This window comes from Puma concolor, chromosome D2, assembly GCF_028749965.1.
Source record: "Puma concolor isolate L17-30 chromosome D2, mPumCon1.1.hap2, whole genome shotgun sequence".
NCBI classification, from domain to species: Eukaryota; Metazoa; Chordata; class Mammalia; order Carnivora; family Felidae; genus Puma; species Puma concolor.
Window position 1 is genome coordinate 46,141,251 of NC_141677.1, and position 22,582 is coordinate 46,163,832.

Below are 22,582 nucleotides of genomic sequence, written 5' to 3' on the forward strand. Positions count from 1 at the left end.
TCAGCCCGGGTCTGAATTCCTCCCCTGCATGCTGCAGCCCCCTTCCTTCTTCTGAGGGAATATTTCTCTTCTCCAAGGCTCATCTTTCCACTAAGGCCCTTAAAAGGAAAATTCATGAGGACTTGTTCCCTTGGAAGATTCTGCTACCTCTACTGTTCACACCTTTCTCCCATCGTCTCTCACATGGAGGAATCTGGGGCCATAGCCAGTCAACTTGCCAACAAAACAACAAAAACCTTTCTCTTTGGGCAACAGCCACATTTCAAGTCTTCTCTCTGCTGTCCAGTGCCATTCTTCTCAGGGAAGGCTACTCTTCATGCCCTACTTCCCTCTCTCAACACCCCCTTGCAGCCTGGCTCCAATCTCCGTCCCATGAATGATCTAGTTGCTGAACTGGTCTCTTCCCAGAAACCCCTCCCTTAACATCACCACATGGAACTCTCAGCACTTCTCATTCTTCTATGACTGACTGCTTTCCCTCTAAATCCCTCTTTAGTCCGTCCATTTCTCCCCAGCTCCAGGGCAGGCCAGTACCCCCTCTCTTCTGGGCTCCTATATGGTGTCCTGCCCCCAACAGTCCCAATTCTCTGCTGCACACGGAGTGGCGCTCAAAATGCCTCACACCTGCTTATAGTTAGCAGTCCCCAGCTTCCTTCTGGCTTCAGGACAAAGAACCAGAGTCTCTGCTGTCACTCGTGGGGTGATGATCTAGTCCGACCTTCCTCTAACTGGCCTCTCCTGTGCCCTACTCTCTCACTTTCCCCTCTGACTACCACGGTCTCCTCTCAGTCTCAGGTTCCCCTCTTCTGCATTCCAGAACTTTGCTCAGTGGTTCCTTCTGCCTGCCACACTCGCACCCCCACCCATTCCCCAGCTGATCCTATTCAATGTTCAGAGTGCAGAATAGAAGCTTACTCCTTCACGGAGGCCTTTTCTGATGTCACCTGCAAAGGCTTGGCCAGGCCCCCTTACACCTTTTCGCAGCATGAGAACTTCCCCTGCTCTCATTTATCCCAACTGTACTGGAAACCCTGCTTGCGTGGCAGAGGTGCTCCATGTATGCATTTTTAATGTACGTCTTTTCAACTCCCTTTCGATTCCTACCCCTTAAATGTTTTTCAAGGTTCCAACCCTTTTCCAAGAACGGAAAGTTGGCTTTTCTTTTTGTGTTCTGCATTAGTGGCACTACTTCTGCTCAGTCCCCTAGATTCAAGTCTTCCCGGGTCTCCTTTTCCTTGATGACACACATCCACTGCAGTCCTGCGGAGCCTATCTCTGCCATGCACCACTGCTTCTCCCTAGCCCCCAGGGCCCCCGGGCTCCAGGGCAGCCCAACACCACCAGCTCCCTCAGCCCCCAAGACAGGGTCGGCACCAGAGGCTCCCCTCTCACTAGCCTTGAGTATTTTTGTCCTAGTTCATGTATTTCTTCGCTCTTCTATCACCCTTCTAATATGCCTCATCTCCTAACGGTCTGAGCTCTACTGTTTCTCCTCCTATCCCCGCAACCTCCGTGTTCAAATTCTGCCCATTTTCAAGGTCTAGCCCAGACACCTCATCCAGGAAGCCTTCTTTCAGAGATGTAACTCCATCTCTGTATTACACTATCTCCATACCTCATCTGCTTCTTTACTTCCCTTCTAGTGTCTTGCAGCATGTCCTGCTCTGCCTAGCAGGTGATCCGTTGTCGAGGTTCCATCCCAGCTTTCAGGATGGGGAGGCATGTAAATGAAAGCTCAGGCCATATTCACTACATTTATGGTTTGTGACTAGAGAGAGGGAAGTAAAATAATATGCCAATCAAGACGTGATTAAAGGAGAGGAGAAAAACCCAGAGAATTCTCACCTTCCACATACAATGAGCTTAATTGCTATTTCTCGTAGATGGCGAATGAGGCCCTCAGGACCTTCGGTGGGTACTTACATAGTGCCCGATGGTGCTGGCATAGGTATCAGCAATCCAGGACATCTCCCGCTCGCCCGTGCTCATGTCTGGGGCAGGCACATCGATGCCAGGACCTGGGGCACAAGGAAAGGGCAGTGTGCCAGCTTTTAAGATAAACTCCTCTCAAACACATAGATCCTTGGGATTTTCTATAATAACAAAGCTACCACTGTTAGAAAACTTTAGATTTCATCTGTGTAACTAATTGAAGCCATTAGTTGAAATTAGCCACTAATTGAAATATTTGCTAAGTGTTTCACCACACAATTATACACACACACTGTTACATAGTAATTTCTTACGGTGGCGTTTCCTGGCTCTATGTTTGGAGGTTAGCTCTGCTGTGACAGATGTGAGCCACTCAACTGAACTTCTGAACATGTGAGCATAAGCAAATCAGTGTACCCCTCTTGACGTCAGTTCCTTGAACTGCAGTCAGAGTAAACAGTACCATCTTGCCCTACAGAAGGAGGACTCTTACGGTTAGGGAGTGTATGAGTCTGAGACAGCACAGAAACACATCACTTCTGGGGGCGGGGGTAGGGATGGGTAAGCCCTCCCCACCAAGTAGGAAAAGAAGAAAAAGACACACTGTTGAAGCAACTGAATTAAGTCCCATAATACCTTCACACCCGTGCTTTGGCCTGTTGTTCAAAGCTTACTCAGTGTATGCAATTTTAAACCTTAGCTTTCAATTCCTCAGATCACAGAAAATTAAAAAGTTTGAGGATAATAAGAAGTTAGTCCACAGGCAGCAGCAGCAACAACAACAAAAAGTCTAGTGACAGCACTAATACTGATGGCCACACTGAGATCTCAGATAAAAATGCGTTAAATGATGCCTACTCAAATCGGCCAAAGTAGGGATACACAGAAATACATCTCCCGAAATAGTAAGAATCAAAACAACCTAAGTATCTAGTGAGTCAACTAAATAAAATACAGTGTTTCTATGTAAAAAATATTCACCGAAACACACGTGGAAAAAAAGCAGGTTTCACACAGCACGTATATAGTATGTTCCTATTTAAATAAAATTCTTTTTCCCTCTCTAGTTAGATCTGTGTAATATCTAAGCATCTATCCTTCCACGTGTATACACTGTCTGCGTGCAGAAGTTTGGAAGGACACGCTTACACTTGTTCATTAGGTTTCCATTTCGGCCTTGTTTATAACTTTCTATATTGTGTCAATTGTATCATACAAACTCATTACCTTCATGAAAAGGAAAACACAACTTTAAAGATGATTAAACTATTTAAAATTTTTTTTTTAACGTTTATTTATTTTTGAGACAGGGAGAGACAGAGCATGAACAGGGGAGGGTCAGAGAGAGGGAGACACAGAATATGAAGCAGGCTCCAGGCCCTGAGCTGTCAGCACAGAGCCCGACGTGGGGCTAGAACTCACGGACCGCGAGATCATGACCTGAGCCGAAGTCGGCCGCCTAACCGACTGAGCCACCCAGGCGCCCCAAATGATTAAACTATTAAGTCTGTCAAATAAAGTTCTTTCTAAGGGCTGTCCCTGAGTTCTATATTTTTTACTTTTTAACCAATAGAACAAGTACGTTTTAGTATTTTCCTACATCTCAGACGCCCAGATCCTAGGTGATGTGTTTCTCTGCACAAGTTGTGATGCGATGGACACAAGATGGCATAAGACAACTGAGAAGTGGTCAAGCCTTGCTTTTTACAGTCCTGCCCCTCCTCCCGGCAATCTGTCACCCTCCTGAGTTGAGTACCCTTTCCTTTAGGCAGCTTCTAAACCTCATGAAGTCTGACTTCCCCAAAGTTACTCTCCTTCCATATAACTCTCCTACTTGGAAGGATTCATTCCACATTCTAGCCTCATCCTCTGACAAAAGGCCTCTACCATCCCCATTTGCTCATGATGTCCATTCCTTTAGAGTGACATACGTCGAGGATGTGAGTAAAGATTTGTTTAATCATACTGCTTTTCTCCCAAGGTATCAATGACAAATTGCTCCTGAATCCTTCTGGTAGTATCTACAAAAGTATTTTAGCAATATCAAGGGTCAAGTAACCTTGTTGGCTCAAATAACAATTCCAGTTGGAGAAGGGCTATTGGCAAGGAGCAAGTATGAGGAATATAGTTTGCAAATCAGGAATGTACCATGATACATTGCTTCTCAAAAACCTCAATTCATCTAGACAGCCTAAGGTGAGACAGCTCTCTCTACCCAACGCCAAAGTCACAAAATATTATTAGGCTTGTGAGTTTTCTATTCCACACAAAAATTGACATTCAGATCACAAATAGTTCCTGAGTTGCAGAAAAATTCTCAAATATCTTACAGAGAACAGGTCTGAAAGTCCATACCTTGTAGAACATGTAACTACCCTCAGGAAAGCTAAAATGCCATCACTCAATCCCATAATAGTATAAAGAAGGTGAAAAACTGGCTGGAGAGTGCAGTTGCTTTAACAGAGCATGAGCAAGAGCTGAAAGGGCAATTCTGGTGCCTGATACACTAGGGGAATAAAAGGAGGGAGACATCAGGTTATTGCAAGGGAACTTCACGGTTTGCAAAGGTGGTACCTAAACTCACACAGCAGAATTAGCACCAACCTTCACAAGCTTAAAAAAAAAAAAAAAGACATAAGAGGAGAGAACACTTCTTTTTTTTTTTTTTTAATTTTTTTTTTTTTTTTCAACGTTTATTTATTTTTGGGACAGAGAGAGACAGAGCATGAACGGGGGAGGGGCAGAGAGAGAGGGAGACACAGAATCGGAAACAGGCACCAGGCTCTGAGCCATCAGCCCAGAGCCCGACGCGGGGCTCGAACTCACGGACCACGAGATCGTGCCCTGGCTGAAGTCGGACGCTTAACCGACTGCGCCACCCAGGCGCCCCATGGAGAGAACACTTCTTAACTCATTCTATGAGGCCACTATTATCCTGATATCATAGACATTGCAAGAAAAGAATCCTACAGACCAATATCCCTTAGAACACACACATGCATACACATACACGTACACACACACACACACACACACACACACACAATTTATGAATGAACTTGTCAGAAGTGGTATAAATCTGTGCATCGAAGACTACAAACTACTACTGAAAGACCTTAAAGGACGCCCGAGTCCGTGGACAGTCAGTATTCCTGGACTGGAGCACTCACCATGGTGAGGACGGCAACATCCCTATGAAAACCCCAGCTGACCATTTTTGCAGAAACTCAAAAGCTAATCCTAAATGCACACAATGTGACAGGGTCAGGACTCCGAGCCAGCTTTAACTCATACTCTCAAACTGTGTGGAAAGAGAAGTTGGAGAAGAATGGAGAAATGACATCAGTTCCAGAAGTTTGCTCAGGACCAGTTCTGTCCTGGGGGAAGAGAAAGAACTCCTTCACCTCCCTCTACGTGCCACAATCGGGTTAGCTGCAGTGTGAGGCAATGAGGCCTCAGTACTTAAACCAAGGAGTCAAACTGCTTCTAACCTTTGGAATTATAAGGTACTTGACAATATAAATGTAGAGAAAATTAGCTGGTTATACTCTAGATAAGGGCAATAAATACAACTGAATAAAGTCTGAAACCACTCAAGACCATTAAATACGTTTGCGACTTAAGCTAAGAGGAAATACGATATAAAAATCATGAAGGCTGTCAACAGGCTGAACATGACAGCAGTTCCCCGAATCTCAGAAGTAGTGGGCATTTCCGTAAAGGAGGCAGTCAACTCCAGCTACCCAGGGCCTTGCTTTGCCGGTATGGTGGTAGTATGAGCTCACAGCAGTGCTGAGGGGGAGGCATGCCAGGAATCCACATGCCTTTTGTTTGTTTACTTACAAATTTTTTTTTAAATGTTTATTCATTTTTGAGAGACAGAGAGAGAGAGAGCAGGGGAGGGGCAGAGAGAGAAGGAGACACAGAATCCAAAGCAGGTTTGAGGCTCTGAGCTCTCAGCACAGGGGCTCGAACCCACCAACTGCGAGATCAAGACCTGAGCCTAGGTTGGATGTCCAACCAACTGAGCCACCCAGGCGCCCCCCACCCCTGCATGCCTTTTAAATGATGAAAGACATATTGAATCTGGTAAAATTCTAGTGTTAACTTTTATTTCTATGCTAGTTTATTTATTTCATGTCCTTTTTTTTTTTCCCTAAAAAGAGGGCATTTCAAAATAAAGATATCTTAAGTTCATAGGAACCTGTCAACCAACAGTTGGGAGAATATTGGGGAATAAAAACACAGGGGCTGGAAAACAGAGAAAGAATAGATTTTCTTTCTTATTTTAGTCAGTCTTCTTTATGTTACAAGGGCAAACATTCTATTAAATATTTTTTTTTATTTAAACAAATTAGAATCCCTCTAGATCAACAAAAGAAATATAAAGACTTAATTTGCTTGAAAATTAAAGTTAAAATGAATATTTACACATCACAGCAAAGAATTCACATCTCATACGAAAAAGCACATGAGATAGATGACAGTATGATACGGAAACATCAAGCCAGTGAAGATCAGCACCTCAGAGATCTAGTGTTTGATGAAAGGGCCTAGTAACAAACATTAGGAGCCCCAGGAACCCTCCAAACCAGCCGGTGATGGCAGCGTGAGCTATTAGTGTGAGGCCCCTCACCTCCTAGCCTGTGCCCACTGTGCTGAACCTCCAATTCCAAAGGCATCAGATTTCCCACTGCTTTCAGAACAGGATCACTACTGTGAAAGTGATTTCTACATATTAAAAAAATGTTTATAATACAGGTATTATTCAGTTCCTAGAATCTTTCTGGACATCACAACAGAGATTGTACAAGGAGACGAGGTGGAAGCGATCCCTCTGGTGTCCATACTGCATAGTGAGAACCTGAACTTTGCTATTAGAGATGTATCAAAAACAGGCCCATGTACGTCCACCATATTTGTCACAGAACCCAGCTTTTCAGAGTAAAAGGGCAGTTCTACCCATGTACACGCAGGTAAAAGCAGGAGTTTACCGTAAGAACATTACTTTTTAGATGTTCCTACTCTGTGGAAACCTGCATGGTAATACGTACCAATAAAGCCCTTCTTTGCCAGCTCCATCGTAAACCTCCTTGTGATCTTTTCTAATTCATTATCCTATAAAGGAAAAACATGAAAACAAAACAACAATGAAACAAATGTTTTTGACAGAAAACTACTGGTGGAGATAGGTAATAGTTGGATTATATTTTCTATTTATAGGACATTTTCACCTATCTTCTTGTGTAATCCTCAAAGCTCATAAAACAGGCATTTCCATTTTAAAGATGAGAAAATGACAGATCACAAATTAGGTCATATAAACAACAGACAGTAGAATTAGGGCTCAGATCCCAGTTCCTGTTGTTTTTGTATTAATATAGGACCCTATGAGCAATCCCTACGGTATATTTTCATTTAAATGGTTAATCTTAAAAAGAATGAAATCATACATGTTATGTTTGTAACAGATGTTACTTTGGTGCTGTAAAGTATAGTAATGGCTTAAATTAACTTGGAACTGATAGGATAAACAATAAGATTTTTACTGAATTAATACATTTGTCACTGGACCTTGATAACCCAACACAAAAATCTCATAGTAATATATACTATATTTATATAGAGCATATTATATTTATGTTATAGAATACATAACATGGATATAAATGCCTAAGAATATGAAGGTATTAACTACCTTCTAACCAAGTGAGAAAATGAAAAAAGGACATTGATCATTGATGTTAAGCCAGGTGACCCTTATATGGCACAACACTCAATGTGTTAATTCTTTACTTGTTTTTCCATTCCTTTAAAAAGCAATAGGGGCCATTAATCTCACTGATATGGGGGACACACAGAAGCCCAGTAATTACAAGTCCCCCATCAGTGTATCATGTGCACAAATGTCATTTTGTTACTTACAGTATAGTTCTTGGGATTGATCTTAACACCAGCCTTGGCACCCCCAAATGGCACATCTGGAAGAGAAGGCTGCAAGTTGTTATTCCATACAAAGGATAAAAAACTTAAAGATGCAGAAAGCACTATGCAATGTATAAATATGACACTTTAAGCTTTAGTTTCAAAAAATTCAAGAAATAAACCCACATCAATCTCTTCTAAAATGTTGTACTTTAACTAAAACTCTAGAGGAACAGAAATGATAAGGCTAGGCAAGTTACGATGCGTAATCAGTGTGCTTTCCTAATTCTAAAAGAAAAAAACATTTATTTCCCTTCTACTATGATTTGGTCTTATTTACAGTGTACAGAAAGGGATTTAAAAAAAAGATCTACACTTTAAGAAAATCCAATTGATTCCTATAACAAGTCCTCCATTAAAAAAAAAAAAGACTAACTCTTAATTAAGGCTAATTGAAAAATGGTGTGGGCATTAAACTGTGCACCTTGAATAACATCCTAACAGTAACCCTGTATGTAAACATATTTCCCCAAGCGCCATTAGGTGGCAACAAAGGAGATCACTTACCAACCACAGCACACTTGTAGGTCATCAGAGAAGCCAGGGCTTTCACTTCATCTACACTCACATCAGTGCTGTAACGGATACCTGAGGGGGTGAGAAAGAAGGGGATGCATTTAGAACACCCTTCTGGCAGGTTAAAAAAAAAAAGTGCTAGAAATTGAACTGTCCACACTTTTTGCATTTCAATACCTTGGTTATTTCCAAGAACACTTAAAGAAGCTTATGATACAAAGTCCAGGGAAATCTAAGGAGTCACCTAGCAAGAGCTACAGAATGAGCACTGAATTTTAAGTATTTGGACAGTTATGAGCGAAAGACTGGTGTTGGAGTGCAGTTTCTGTGTTCTGGTACAAGCTCAGGATGAGACCATGGAGCAGGGCTCCTGGGGATTAAGAGGTGAATGGGGCACAGTCCTGTCCTCTGGGGACTGACAGCCCAGTGGGAAACACCAGTAACTATGATTTCACAAGACAAAAACCACCTTCAAATGAATGTTACACTTTTAGGAAGGCAATTAACTCCGGGAAGGCTTTAAAATTTTTCTTTCATGTTTTGACTTAGGTGATTTGGTAGCAAGGAGCTCAAAAATTTTGCTTTCTGATAGCATACAAATATGAGCAAATGGATAGTCAACAGATTGATTCAACCTAATATTAGATGTCTAAATAGAAGTTCTGGCTTCAAACGAGTACACCCAGATGTCCCAGTCTCTTCCTCCCTTCATTCACTGTCAGCCTGTCAACCAAGAGACGAGAAGCTGGCAAGTCATTTCTTTTTCTTGGAGATGAGCAATTCCCTCTATCCTTTCTGCAAGGATGGCAGGAGGCCAAGCGACAGACAACTAATTGTGTCTCAATGCGCCTGTACTTGGTAGTGTTAGGTGTTTGGTAGAGTGGACGTGGAAAGTGAGTATGTCCACTACTTTGGTTTTGTGGGTCCTGGTCACTCACCCTCCCAAGGTTTTCAGGGTTAGGCCACCCTTTGTCCTCTGCAGTTCATTGTTTCTCAACCCAAAGGAAGAAGGCCAGGGTGAGGTTAATGTCTGCATGCTACCTGGCGCTCCCTGGCACAATGTGTGTTTGTGAGCGATGAAGGATTCTTGAATGACGCTGGGTACAACTTCCACTGAGTTACAGTAATGGGGGGCCTCAGGGACATCTCTTAAAGAATTTTGGGAACAAAAGTTTTTCAGACAGCAATATACAATATCTCATAAACTGGTGGTTGGAGAAAACTTCCCTAGTCATTTTTTTTTTTTAATGTTTATTTTTGAGAGAGAGATAGCAGCATGCGTGAGCGGGGGAGGGACAGAGAGAGAGAGAGAGAGAGAGGGAGGGAGAGAGAGAGAGAGAGGGAGAGAGAGAGAGAGAGGGAGAGAGAGAGAGAGAGAGGGAGGGAGAGAGAGAGAGGAGAGGACAGACGATCTCAAATAGGCTCTGTGCTGACAGCAGAGAACCCAACGTGGGGCTGGAACTCATAAACCACGAGATCATGACCTGAGCCGAAGTCAGATGCTTAACTGACTGAGCCACCCAAGCAAGCCCCCCGTCCCCGTCATTTTTAAAAGATGGCTTCTTGTATATTTCTGCAAACATCTATCTAAACACAAATGATATCTTTTCCAATTAGCAATAACTGCACCTTGGATAAATCTCACTGGCTATGATACTGCCACTGCACAAAGCTAAACGCCAATGATATGACTTAAGAGAATTTTATCTGTGGTACATAGATCATAAAGAGCAAATTCTAAAGCTGAACATATTTCTTTAGCCTATTAGAAAAATAAAATGATTATATTTAGAAAAGGGAGCTCTTGGAACAAATTTACTTGTTAATGAAATTTTAGAATAAGGAAGGACAATTTTTTTAATGCTTATTTAGTTTTGAGAGAGAGAGAGAGCAGGGGAGGGGCAGAGAGGGAGGCAGAGAATCTGAAGCAGGCTGTGCACTGTCAGCGCAAAGCCCAACATGGGGCTTGAACTCATGAACCGTGAAATTGTGACCCGAGCTGAAGATGCTCAACCAAATGAGGCACCCAGGTGCCCCAAGAAGGGATAGTCTTTTTAAAGATAGAGCAGCTACCTGTTGCTTTAGAGCTTGCTTCCCTATTTTGTTCAGGCCTCTATTAAAACTTTCTTCATTCCAAGAGGCCTTCCCTGACCACCTTCTTTAAAACAGCACCTTTCTCATTCCTACTCTCTAGCTCCCTCTACGTTAATGTTTTACCACTGACTTTATTTTTTTTTTTTCTTTTTTTTTTTTTTTTTTTTTTTTTTATTTATATATGAAATTTATTGTCTAATTGGTTTCCATACAACACCCAGTGCTCATCCCAAAAGGTGCCCTCCTCAGTACCCATCACCCACCCTCTCCTCCCTCCCACCCCCCATCAACCCTTAGTTTGTTCTCAGTTCTCAACAGTCTCTTATGCTTTGGCTCTCTCCCACTCTAACCTCTTTTTTTTTTTTTTTTTTTTTTTTTTTGTTCCCCTCCCCCATGGGTTTCTCTTAAGTTTCTCAGGATCCACATAAGAGTGAAACCATATGGTATCTGTCTTTCTCTGTATGGCTTATTTCACTTAGCATCACACTCTCCAGTTCCATCCACGTTGCTACAAAAGGCCATATTTCATTTTTTCTCATTGCCACGTAGTACTCCATTGTGTATATAAACCACAATTTCTTTATCCATTCATCAGTTGATGGACATTTAGGCTCTTTCCATAGTTTGGCTATTGTTGAGAGTGCTGCTATGAACACTGGGGTACAAGTGCCCCTATGCATCAGTACTCCTGTGTCCCTTGGATAAATTCCTAGCAGTGCTATTGCTGGGTCATAGGGTAGGTCTATTTTTAATTTTCTGAGGAACCTCCACACTGCTTTCCAGAGCGGCTGCACCAATTTGCATTCCCACCAACAGTGCAAGAGGGTTCCCGTTTCTCCACATCCTCTCCAGCATCTATAGTCTCCTGATTTGTTCATTTTGGCCACTCTGACTGGCGTGAGGTGATATCTGAGTGTGGTTTTGATTTGTATTTCCCTGATAAGGAGCGACGCTGAACATCTTTTCATGTGCCTGTTGGCCATCCGGATGTCTTCTTTAGAGAAGTGTCTATTCATGTTTTCTGCCCATTTCTTCACTGGGTTATTTGCTTTTCGGGTGTGGAGTTTGGTGAGCTCTTTATAGATTTTGGACACTAGCCCTTTGTCCGATATGTCATTTGCAAATATCTTTTCCCATTCCATTGGTTGCCTTTTAGTCTTGTTGGTTGTTTCCTTTGCTGTGCAGAAGCTTTTTATCTTCATAAGGTCCCAGGAATTCACTTTTGCTTTTAATTCCCTTGCCTTTGGGGATGTGTCGAGTAAGAGATTGCTACGGCTGAGGTCAGAGAGGTCTTTTCCTGCTTTCTCCTCTAAGGTTTTGATGGTTTCCTGTCTCACATTCAGGTCCTTTATCCATTTTGAGTTTATTTTTGTGAATGGTGTGAGAAAGTGGTCTAGTTTCAACCTTCTGCATGTTGCTGTCCAGTTCTCCCAGCACCATTTGTTAAAGAGACTGTCTTTTTTCCATTGGATGTTCTTTCCTGCTTTGTCAAAGATGAGTTGGCCATACGTTTGTGGGTCTAGTTCTGGGGTTTCTATTCTATTCCATTGGTCTATGTGTCTGTTTTGGTGCCAATACCATGCTGTCTTGATGATGACAGCTTTGTAGTAGAGGCTAAAGTCTGGGATTGTGATGCCTCCTGCTTTGGTCTTCTTCTTCAAAATTACTTTGGCTATTCGGGGCCTTTTGTGGTTCCATATGAATTTTAGGATTGCTTGTTCTAGTTTCGAGAAGAATGCTGGTGCAATTTTGATTGGGATTGCATTGAATGTGTAGATAGCTTTGGGTAGTATTGACATTTTGACAATATTTATTCTTCCAATCCATGAGCAGGGAATGTCTTTCCATTTCTTTAAATCTTCTTCAATTACCTTCATAAGCTTTCTATAGTTTTCAGCATACAGATCCTTTACATCTTTGGTTAGATTGATTCCTAGGTATTTTATGCTTCTTGGTGCAATTGTGAATGGGATCAGTTTCTTTATTTGTCTTTCTGTTGCTTCATTGTTAGTGTATAAGAATGCAACTGATTTCTGTACATTGATTTTGTATCCTGCAACTTTGCTGAATTCATGTATCAGTTCTAGCAGACTTTTGGTGGAGTCTATCGGATTTTCCATGTATAATATCATGTCATCTGCAAAGAGCGAAAGCTTGACTTCATCTTTGCCAATTTTGACGCCTTTGATTTCCTTCTGTTGTCTGATTGCTGATGCTAGAACTTCCAGCACTATGTTAAACAACAGCGGTGAGAGTGGGCATCCCTGTCGTGTTCCTGATCTCAGGGAAAAAGCTCTCAGTTTTTCCCCGTTGAGGATGATGTTAGCTGTGGGCTTTTCATAAATGGCTTTTATGATCTTTAAGTATGTTCCTTCTATCCCGACTTTCTCAAGAGTTTTTATTAAGAAAGGGCGCTGGATTTTGTCAAAGGCCTTTTCTGCATCGATTGACAGGATCATATGGTTCTTCTCTTTTTTTTTGTTAATGTGATGTATCACGTTGATTGATTTGCGAATGTTGAACCAGCCCTGCATCCCAGGAATGAATCCCACTTGATCATGGTGAATAATTCTTTTTATATGCCGTTGAATTCGATTTGCTAGTATCTTATTGAGAATTTTGGCATCCATATTCATCAGGGATATTGGCCTGTAGTTCTCTTTTTTTACTGGGTCTCTGTCTGGTTTAGGAATCAAAGTAATACTGGCTTCATAGAATGAGTCTGGAAGTTTTCCTTCCCTTTCTATTTCTTGGAATAGCTTGAGAAGGATAGGTATTATCTCTGCTTTAAATGTCTGGTAGAACTCCCCTGGGAAGCCATCTGGTCCTGGACTCTTATTTGTTGGGAGATTTTTGATAACCGATTCAATTTCTTCGCTGGTTATGGGTCTGTTCAAGCTTTCTATTTCCTCCTGATTGAGTTTTGGAAGAGTGTGGGTGTTCAGGAATTTGTCCATTTCTTCCAGGTTGTCCAATTTGTTGGCATATAATTTTTCATAGTATTCCCTGATAATTGTTTGTATCTCTGAGGGATTGGTTGTAATCATTCCATTTTCATTCATGATTTTATCTATTTGGGTCATCTCCCTTTTCTTTTTGAGAAGCCTGGCTAGAGGTTTGTCAATTTTGTTTATTTTTTCAAAAAACCAACTCTTGGTTTCATTGATCTGCTCTACAGTTTTTTTAGAATCTATATTGTTTATTTCTGCTCTGATCTTTATTATTTCTCTTCTTCTGCTGGGTTTAGGCTGCCTTTGCTGTTCTGCTTCTATTTCCTTTAGGTGTGCTGTTAGATTTTGTATTTGGGATTTTTCTTGTTTCTGGAGATAGGCCTGGATTGCAATGTATTTTCCTCTCAGGACTGCCTTTGCTGCGTCCCAAAGCGTTTGGATTGTTGTATTTTCATTTTCGTTTGTTTCCATATATTTTTTAATTTCTTCTCTAATTGCCTGGTTGACCCACTCATTCGTGAGTAGGGTGTTCTTTAACCTCCATGCTTTTGGAGGTTTTCCAGACTTTTTTCTGTGGTTGATTTCAAGCTTCATAGCGTTGTGGTCTGAAAGTATGCATGGTATGATTTCAATTCTTGTAAACTTATGAAGGGCTGTTTTGTGACCCAGTATATGATCTATCTTGGAGAATGTTCCATGTGCACTCGAGAAGAAAGTATATTCTGTTGCTTTGGGATGCAGAGTTCTAAATATATCTGTCAAGTCCATCTGATCCAATGTCTCATTCAGGGCCCTTGTTTCTTTATTGATCGTGTGTCTAGATGATCTATCCATTTCTGTAAGTGGGGTGTTAAAGTCCCCTGCAATTACCACATTCTTATCAATAAGGTTGCTTGTGTTTATGAGTAATTGTTTTATATATTTGGGCGCTCCGGTATTCGGCGCATAGACATTTATAATTGTTAGCTCTTCCTGATGGATAGACCCTGTCACTATTATATAATGTCCTTCTTCATCTCTTGTTACAGCCTTTAATTTAAAGTCTATTTTGTCTGATATAAGTATGGCTACTCCAGCTTTCTTTTGGCTTCCCGTAGCATGATAAATAGTTCTCCATCCCCTCACTCTCAATCTAAAGGTGTCCTCAGGTCTAAAATGAGTCTCTTGTAGACAGCAAATAGATGGTTCTTGTTTTTTTATCCATTCTGATACCCTATGTCTTTTGGTTGGCGCATTTAGTCCATTTACATTCAGTGTTATTATAGAAAGATATGGGTTTAGAGTCATTGTGATGTCTGTATGTTTTATGCTTGTAGTGATGTCTCTGGTACTTTGTCTCACAGGGTCCCCCTTAGGATCTCTTGGAGGGCTGGTTTAGTGGTGACAAATTCCTTCAGTTTTTGTTTGTTTGGGAAGACCTTTATCTCTCCTTCGATTCTAAATGACAGACTTGCTGGATAAAGGATTCTCGGCTGCATATTTTTTCTGTCTAGCACACTGAAAATCTCGTGCCAATTCTTTCTGGCCTGCCAAGTTTCAAAAGAGAGATCAGTCACCAGTCTTATAGGTCTCCCTTTATATGTGAGGGCACGTTTACCCCTTGCTGCTTTCAGAATTTTCTCTTTATCCTTGTATTTTGCCAGTTTCACTATGATATGTCGTGCAGAAGATCGATTCAAGTTACGTCTGAAGGGAGTTCTCTGTGCCTCTTGGATTTCAATGCCTTTTTCCTTCCCCAGTTCAGGGAAGTTCTCAGCTATTATTTCTTCAAGTACCCCTTCAGCACCTTTCCCTCTCTCTTCCTCCTCTGGGATACCAATGATGCGTATATTATTTCTTTTTAGTGTATCACTTAGTTCTCTAATTTTCCCCTCATATTCCTGGATTTTTTTATCCCTCTTTTTCTCAGCTTCCTCTTTTTCCATAACTTTATCTTCTAGTTCACCTATTCTCTCCTCTGCCTCTTCAATCCGAGCCGTGGTGGTTTCCATTTTGTTATGCATTTCGTTTAAAGCGTTTTTCAGCTCCTCGTGACTGTTCCTTAGTCCCTTGATCTCTGTAGCAAGAGATTCTCTGCTGTCCGCTATACTGTTTTCAAGCCCAGCGATTAATTTTATGACTATTATTCTAAATTCACTTTCTGTTATATTATTTAAGTCCTTTTTGATCAGCTCATTAGCTGTTGTTATTTCCTGGAGATTCTTCTGAGGGGAATTCTTCCGCTTGGTCATTTTGGATAGTCCCTGGCGTGGTGAGGACCTGCAGGGCACTTCCCCTGTGCTGTGGTGTATAACTGGAGTTGGTGGGCGGAGCCGCAGTCAGACCTGATGTCTGCTCCTAGCCCACCGCTGGGGCCACAGTCAGGCTGGTGCGTGCCTTCTCTTCCCCTCTCCTAGGGGCGGGATTCACTGTGGGGTGGGGTGGTCTGTCTGGGCTACTTGCACACTGCCAGGCTTGTGATGCTGGGGATCTGGCGTCTTAGCTGGGGTGGGTAGGCAAGGTGCACGGGGGCAGGAGGGGCAGGCTTAGCTTGCTTCTCCTTAGGTGATCCACTTCAGGAGGGGCCCTGTGGCAGCAGGAGGGAGTCAGATCCGCTGCCGGAGGTTTGGCTCCGCAGAAGCGCAGAGTTGGGTGTTTGCGCGGAGCGAGCAAGTTCCCTGGCAGGAACTGGTTCTCTTTGGGATTTTGGCTGGGGGATGGGCGGGGAAGATGGCGCTGGCGAGCGCCTTTGTTCCCCACCAAACTGAGCTCTGTCGTCCGGGGGCTCAGCAGCTCTCCTTCCCTTTGTCCTCCAGCCTTCCCGCTTTCTGAGCAGAGCTGTTAACTTATGACCTCCCAGACGCTAAGTCGCGCTTGCTGTCGGAACACAGTCCGTCAGGCCCCTCCGCTTTTTGCAAGCCAGACTCGGGGGCTCTGCTTGGCCGGCGAGCCGCCCCTCCGCCCCGGCTCCCTCCCGCCAGTCCGTGGAGCGCGCACCGCCTCGCCGCCCTTCCTACCCTCTTCCGTGGGCCTCTCGTCTGCGCTTGGCTCCGGCGACTCCGTTCTGGTAATCCTCTGGTGGTTTTCTGGGTTATTTAGGCAGGTGTAGGTGGAATCTAAGTGATCAGCAGGACGCGCGGTGAGCCCAGCGTCCTCCTACGCCGCCATCTTCCTCTCTGATCTATTTTTTTTTTTTTCAACGTTTATTTATTTTTGTGACTGAGAGAGACAGAGCATTAACGGGGGAGGGGCAGAGAGAGAGGGAGACACAGAATCGGAAACAGGCTCCAGGCTCTGAGCCATCAGCCCAGAGCCTGACGCGGGGCTCGAACTCCCGGACCGCGAGATCGTGACCTGGCTGAAGTCGGACGCTTAACCGACTGCGCCACCCAGGCGCCCCACCACTGACTTTATATTATAGATTTGTTTACTGTCTTGGCTTCCCCACGTGGGAAGTTATCACCATGAGGACAGACTGTATTTTGTTCAATGCTTCAATTCCTGGTCCCTAACATAGAAAATGGCATGCGTGTATTAGGCACGCAAATACAGGATGAATAAATACATGAATATTTCTTGACTCTTAAAACTTAAGGTATTAAGACAGAAAAACCGTGGTCTCTAAAAATTCTGACAGGCCTATAAGTTCTAAACAATTCACAATACACTGCATGTATTACAAAAGGACTATAAAGCAGTAAGAGGCAAAAGCACCAGGTCCTAAAAAGTACTCCAGAAAAAAAAAAAAATTGTAAGTAATATTACAACTAAACATTTGTTTCTTTAAATTTTTTTTTTAACGTTTTTATTTTATTTTTGAGACAGGGAGAGACAGAGCATGAGCAGGGGAGGGTCAGAGAGAGGGAGACACAGAATCCGAAACGGGCTCCAGGCTCTGAGCTGTCAGCACAGAGCCCGATGCGGGGCCCGAACCCACGGACTGCAAGATCATGACCTGAGCCGAAGTCGGCCGCTTAACCGACTGAGCCACGCAGGCGCCCCAACATTTGTTTCTTTAAGGCAAAATTGGGGGGTGGCTCAGTCAGTTAAGGGTCCAATTCTTGATTTCAGTGCAGGTCACGATCTTACGGTTGTGAGGCTGAGCCCTGAGTTGGGCTCCATGCTGAGTGTGAAGCCTGCTAAAGATCCTCTCTCTCTCTCTCTCAAAAATAAGAAAAAAATTTGGCTTAAACACTAAAATATGTTTTGGGGCGCCTGGGTGGCTCAGTCAGTTAAGCATCCGACTTCGGCTCAGGTCATGATTTCGCGGTCTGTGAGTTAGAGCCCCGTGTCGGGTGCTGTGCTGACTGCTTCGGATTCTGTGTCTCCCTCTCTCTCTGACCCTCCCCCGTTCATACTCTGTCTTTCTCTGTCTCAAAAATAAATAAACGTTAAAAAAAAAATTAAACACTAAAATATGTTTTTAAAATCAGTGAAAATGCTACTCTGCAATGTGGCAAATGCCTCAGTGAAGGCCATGGTAGGCCAGTGATCTGGGCCGGGTACTTCCTAACCAAGTGGACCCAGCTCAGTGGCAACTACTGTGGTGACTGCACTTGCTTACCTGGGGAGGCACAGCCTCTGTTCTCAGGTTCCATCAAGACCGCACAGGACAATGCACGTGAAGCAGCTGACATGGTCAATAGTTCAATCTCAGCTATATTATCACTGCTATTGTAAGTATTACGAAGCAGTGGCAGATAACAAAGAAATCTATGTCTTAAAAAGGCTAAACTTATAGGAGTTTAAACAAACAGCTTAATAAACCTTGATTTCATTACTTTAAGATCAATTCATGAGGGCAGAATAACAGTCTGCTATTGAGAATTAGTATTTCTATCACACACAAAGCACTTTCTTCATTGCTCTTTTAGAGTCTGTGGAAGTAGTCATTAAGTTATTTTAATTTCCCTTTCTTTTTAAAAAAATTTTAAATGTTTATTTTTGAGAGAGAGAGAGAGAGAAAGGGGGGGAGGGGGAGGGAGAGAGAGAGAGAGAGAGAGAGAGAACGTGAGCAAGGGAGGGGCAGAGAAAGAGGGAGACACGGAATCTGAAGCAGGCTCCAGGCTCTGAGCTGTCAGTGCAGAGCCTGATGCGGGCTGGAACCCACCACCAAGAGATCATGACCTGAGCTGAAGTCGGACACTTAACCGACTGAGCCACCCAGGCGCCCCCAATTTCCCTTGCTTTCTTTAAAAATATTCCATTAGTTTCAGGTGTTCCACATAGTGACTGGACAATTCTATATACTACAGCATGCTCACAAGGGTAGCTACCATTTTTCTTGCTTTCTTAAGGGAAGGGAAAAGTTACTTTCCCTTATCCAGTGTTTCAAACTAATACATTCGGTGGGAAACTAAACACAGCCTGAAACAGTAACATTTACAAATCTGATTATAATCCTGTTATTCTAGACATTGATGCTAATTAGAAACTGGACCCCTCCTAGTACAAGACAGTGTAAACAAAATGCCTAGGTTACTGCAACAGTTCTAGAACCATGAGTCAGAAACTGTGTATGTATAACAAAAAAACATGTTTCCACTGGATGGAACCCAGGCATTCTTGTGTGTAAAGTGAAATTTTCTTTCTGAGCCACACCCAATCAGAAAACTCAACTGCAAGATACAGAAGAGAAGTAGTTACATAAATTACCTTTCACATCAGCATTTTCTGCAGGCTATGAGCCAAGAAAGGCTTCTAGTGAACTGAGGCAACGGAGGGGTAATAAGGAAAGGAGCAGAAGCGTTAGCCGGGCGGGGAAGCTCTGGAGCAGAGGAAGGAGGGGGCAGGGAGGTACCCAGAAAGGAATGCAGGTGGTCGGTTACTGCCTGGGCTAAAGAAAAAATAGGTTTTCATTTCAACTTTCTGATTAATCAGTGATACATAAATGTTGTTACTTCTGGAAGCTGGCAGACATACCAGCACAGGGTTACTTAACTGTTAGTCTGGAAAAAAAAAAAAAAAAAAACAAACAAACCCCAAAACCCTTCAAGGATAGCCGTAAGTAAAATACTCTGTGTTGTAACAATGCTTGAGATGAAACAAACTCCCTCCAGTACAGGAGCTTACACCTAAGGGAAGGCTAGTTGCTTTGCTTCTCATGGGACTGGAAACCAAAGATAATTACTAAAAATATGCGGTCACCTAAAAATTCCTAACCACATTCTGATGGACACTAACAGTATGACCACAAAAAAGAAGCCACTCTCTACTGTATTTGTAAATCCAATGGATTATGAGATATTAGCACAACTGGGGTATGTGAGGGACAAATGATGCGACATACTTGACGTGACACTGACTACCTGGAGTTAGGGCAGACCTCAGACTACTGCAAAGTTGTAAAGGAGGGGGGAAACGTAGCATTTCTGAATACCTACCATATTTGAAGAACACAGAATTTGAAAACAAAGTCGTTCAATAAAGCCAAATGACAGGTAAGAACACACATGCACAGAAGAAAACCAAGAAACCTTAAAACATTTTAAAACAAAGTGAGGCAAGAAGGATCTTATTTGCAGTCTGAATGTTTTCACTTTTTGTAACAGCAAGCCTTTACTTCTTTTCTGTGGGGTGGCAGGGAAGGCTAACAGTGAGCAGGGCCGACAGGGATAGGATGGGGGCACAAGGGCAGAAACTAAAAGGGCCAAGAATTTTATTCCAGAAATGGAAAGGAGTCAATTAGGTTTTTTTCTATTCTAAAGTCCTGTAGCACTACCCATTAGCCTATGTTGCCGCTAGCATTGCTAGTGTTTGGGAAGAGATGGATGGGGTCTGTGAGCGACAGCGCTAGTAGGTATCATGAGAGAGGTGGATGCTTTCAATGAAAAGCAGAGTCCACAGCTGGCAGAACTAGAAAGGAAATGGGGTGATTACGCAGGTATGGACCACACGGCAGGAGTCCTTAGAAACAAGGACCCCCAAATCAAGACCCCATTCTCACTGGCCCACAGAGTAACCTGTACTTCCAGTTTGCCAGCGGAAACTGACCACCACCCATGACAGCGTTTATTATTTATCAAACCTGGTAGAGCTGGAGGAAGGGTTGGTGGTAGAAGTCTGAAATCAGACCTCTTATTCTGAAGAGTAATTAACTCTGCCACATAGTTATTTTGAGCTAACTGGTATCCAGATGTTTCAAAAGAACATTAATAAAATGCAGACATCTGCACACTACACAGCACAAAACATTTCTCTGCCTTTTGACTTAATGACCAAAGATATTCCTTACTACACCAGGTTTTTCTAGGAGAAATCAAAATCAAAAGCAAAAATTAGCTAAAGCTGCTATAGTGATGAAGAAACCACACCAGTTCCTTTGAAAAATTTCAGTGAAAACCACAACTGAGCAGCTTGAATTTTTTTCCTTTTGCGAGCTGACTCAAAACCAAAAACATACAAAAAAGCTCCTAGCAACTAAGTCACCATTGTTTTTTTTCTGTGATGAATCATTAACAAAACACATTCATGACAATTTAAATGGTTTTAAAAATTACTTGAGCCTGGATCTTTTAAGAGGTCTTTGATTTATTTATCACAAATTCAGTTTCCAACTGCATTCTCTCACTTTTTAGAAAACCAAGAGTTCTACCACAAGCACAGAACTCACAGAAAAGCATAAAGACCTCAGAACTCTTGAAATGCATGCCCTAGCACTCTTGCCATTTACTCACGAGAACATCTTTTCTCACTTAATACTAATATAATTTCCTAACGTGTAACAGAGTAACATAATTACAAATGAGGAGAGGAGGGCAAGGGGCAGTGGGGAACTGGGGCCCTCCAGCATGTAATGACCTCGGAAAACATGGGAAGTCTCAGATAAAAATTCAGTTGGCAGTGCAAGAAGCAGGCCACATAGGAACAAAGGAATATCATAGCCTTTAACTGCTTTTGACAGTGTCCATGTCTATGTAGGAAGGCAAGGAACCAAACACTTAAAGAGACAAACTTCATAATAAGTTCTGGGAAGCATATGTTTAGCTGATGTTGGAGAAATGAAAAGGACATTTCACTTCTTCTTTTCATTAACATTAAAAAATTATACAACACATATGTGTATGCGTTCATCAAAACTTAAAAACAAAAAATTGGAAGTCTCCCCTGACCTCCCATTACATACCACTATGTAATCCCAGTCTTCTCTTATGGGGGACTATTCTTGGTGATTGAAGTGGGTAATATATAGATCCTTCCAAATAATTTGCCTGCATTTAAGTACATATTATTTATAGGACACAGAGTTCTGTTGTGTGCCTAAGTATTGAACTTACTGCCCAATGGATGGAGGAAGGATTACACACTAAGAGGGGGATCTTGTTCATTTTTTTCATCGACTTATTGGGATAATAGCAGTAAACTTAGCCACACCTTCCTACCAAACCGGTCTTGGAAATGATGCTAGTAAAAGTGGTGAATATAAAACTGGACAACGTTTAGTAAAACATAACGATAACCTGTTATAAAAAGGTTCAAAGGGTAAAGTATTGAAATTACAGATATCCAGTTTCATATAAATTATTTACAAGTCTAGGTGATATTTGAGATGGTTCTGAAGAGGAAGAAGAGAATTAAAGGGAGAAAGGAGATAAGGGATAGATGGGCACTACAGGTAGAGCGACTATACTCTTTTGCAAGAGTAAGTTCGGGAAAATATATATGCCTGTATTTCCAAGTTTTGCTAAGGATCATTTTACACCAAATCTCCTTTATTTTTAAAATCCAGTCTTCTTTCCTAATAATAATATCACTTTTTCTTCTTAACAGTGCCTCAGGCTAGAAACTTGAGTTATCTTTGACTTTTCTCTCCTTCATTGATACATCCTACCTGTTGGGGAATACTGTCCTTCCTTCAAAATGTTTTTAGCTGCCCTTTGCTTTTCATTCCTTCTGCTATTACTTATCACCTCATCCTCAGCTCCTCTGCAGCCTAGCTCTCCTGGATTTACCATTATGCACCCAGCAAGCATAAAGGGAAAAAGCTGTTTCTGCTCGCATACTTCTGACACCATATGTGCGGGTTTTCCATACCAACAACCAGCTCTCTAATTCTCTGTGGACACCAACTGGTTGTCATACACAATTTAATTCAATTTTGACACTGACTACCTGGAGTTAGCGCG

The 22,582-nt window shown here is 42.3% G+C and overlaps 1 protein-coding gene and 1 pseudogene across 1 annotated transcript in view; both read right to left on the reverse strand.

The window, feature by feature from the left end:
- Window positions 1-22,582, reverse strand: part of GLUD1 (glutamate dehydrogenase 1) — a 44,804-nt gene that overhangs the window by 13,268 nt on the left and 8,954 nt on the right. Inside the window, exons 2-5 of the mRNA XM_086680191.1 lie at window positions 8,425-8,505; window positions 7,858-7,913; window positions 6,987-7,050; window positions 1,924-2,018 (exon numbers count right to left, since the gene is read on the reverse strand). Of these exons, the coding sequence (XP_086536317.1) occupies window positions 1,924-2,018; window positions 6,987-7,050; window positions 7,858-7,913; window positions 8,425-8,505 (296 nt within the window). The remainder of the gene's footprint in view (window positions 1-1,923; window positions 2,019-6,986; window positions 7,051-7,857; window positions 7,914-8,424; window positions 8,506-22,582) is intronic.
- LOC147576034 (U4 spliceosomal RNA) lies at window positions 9,977-10,107 on the reverse strand (annotated as a pseudogene).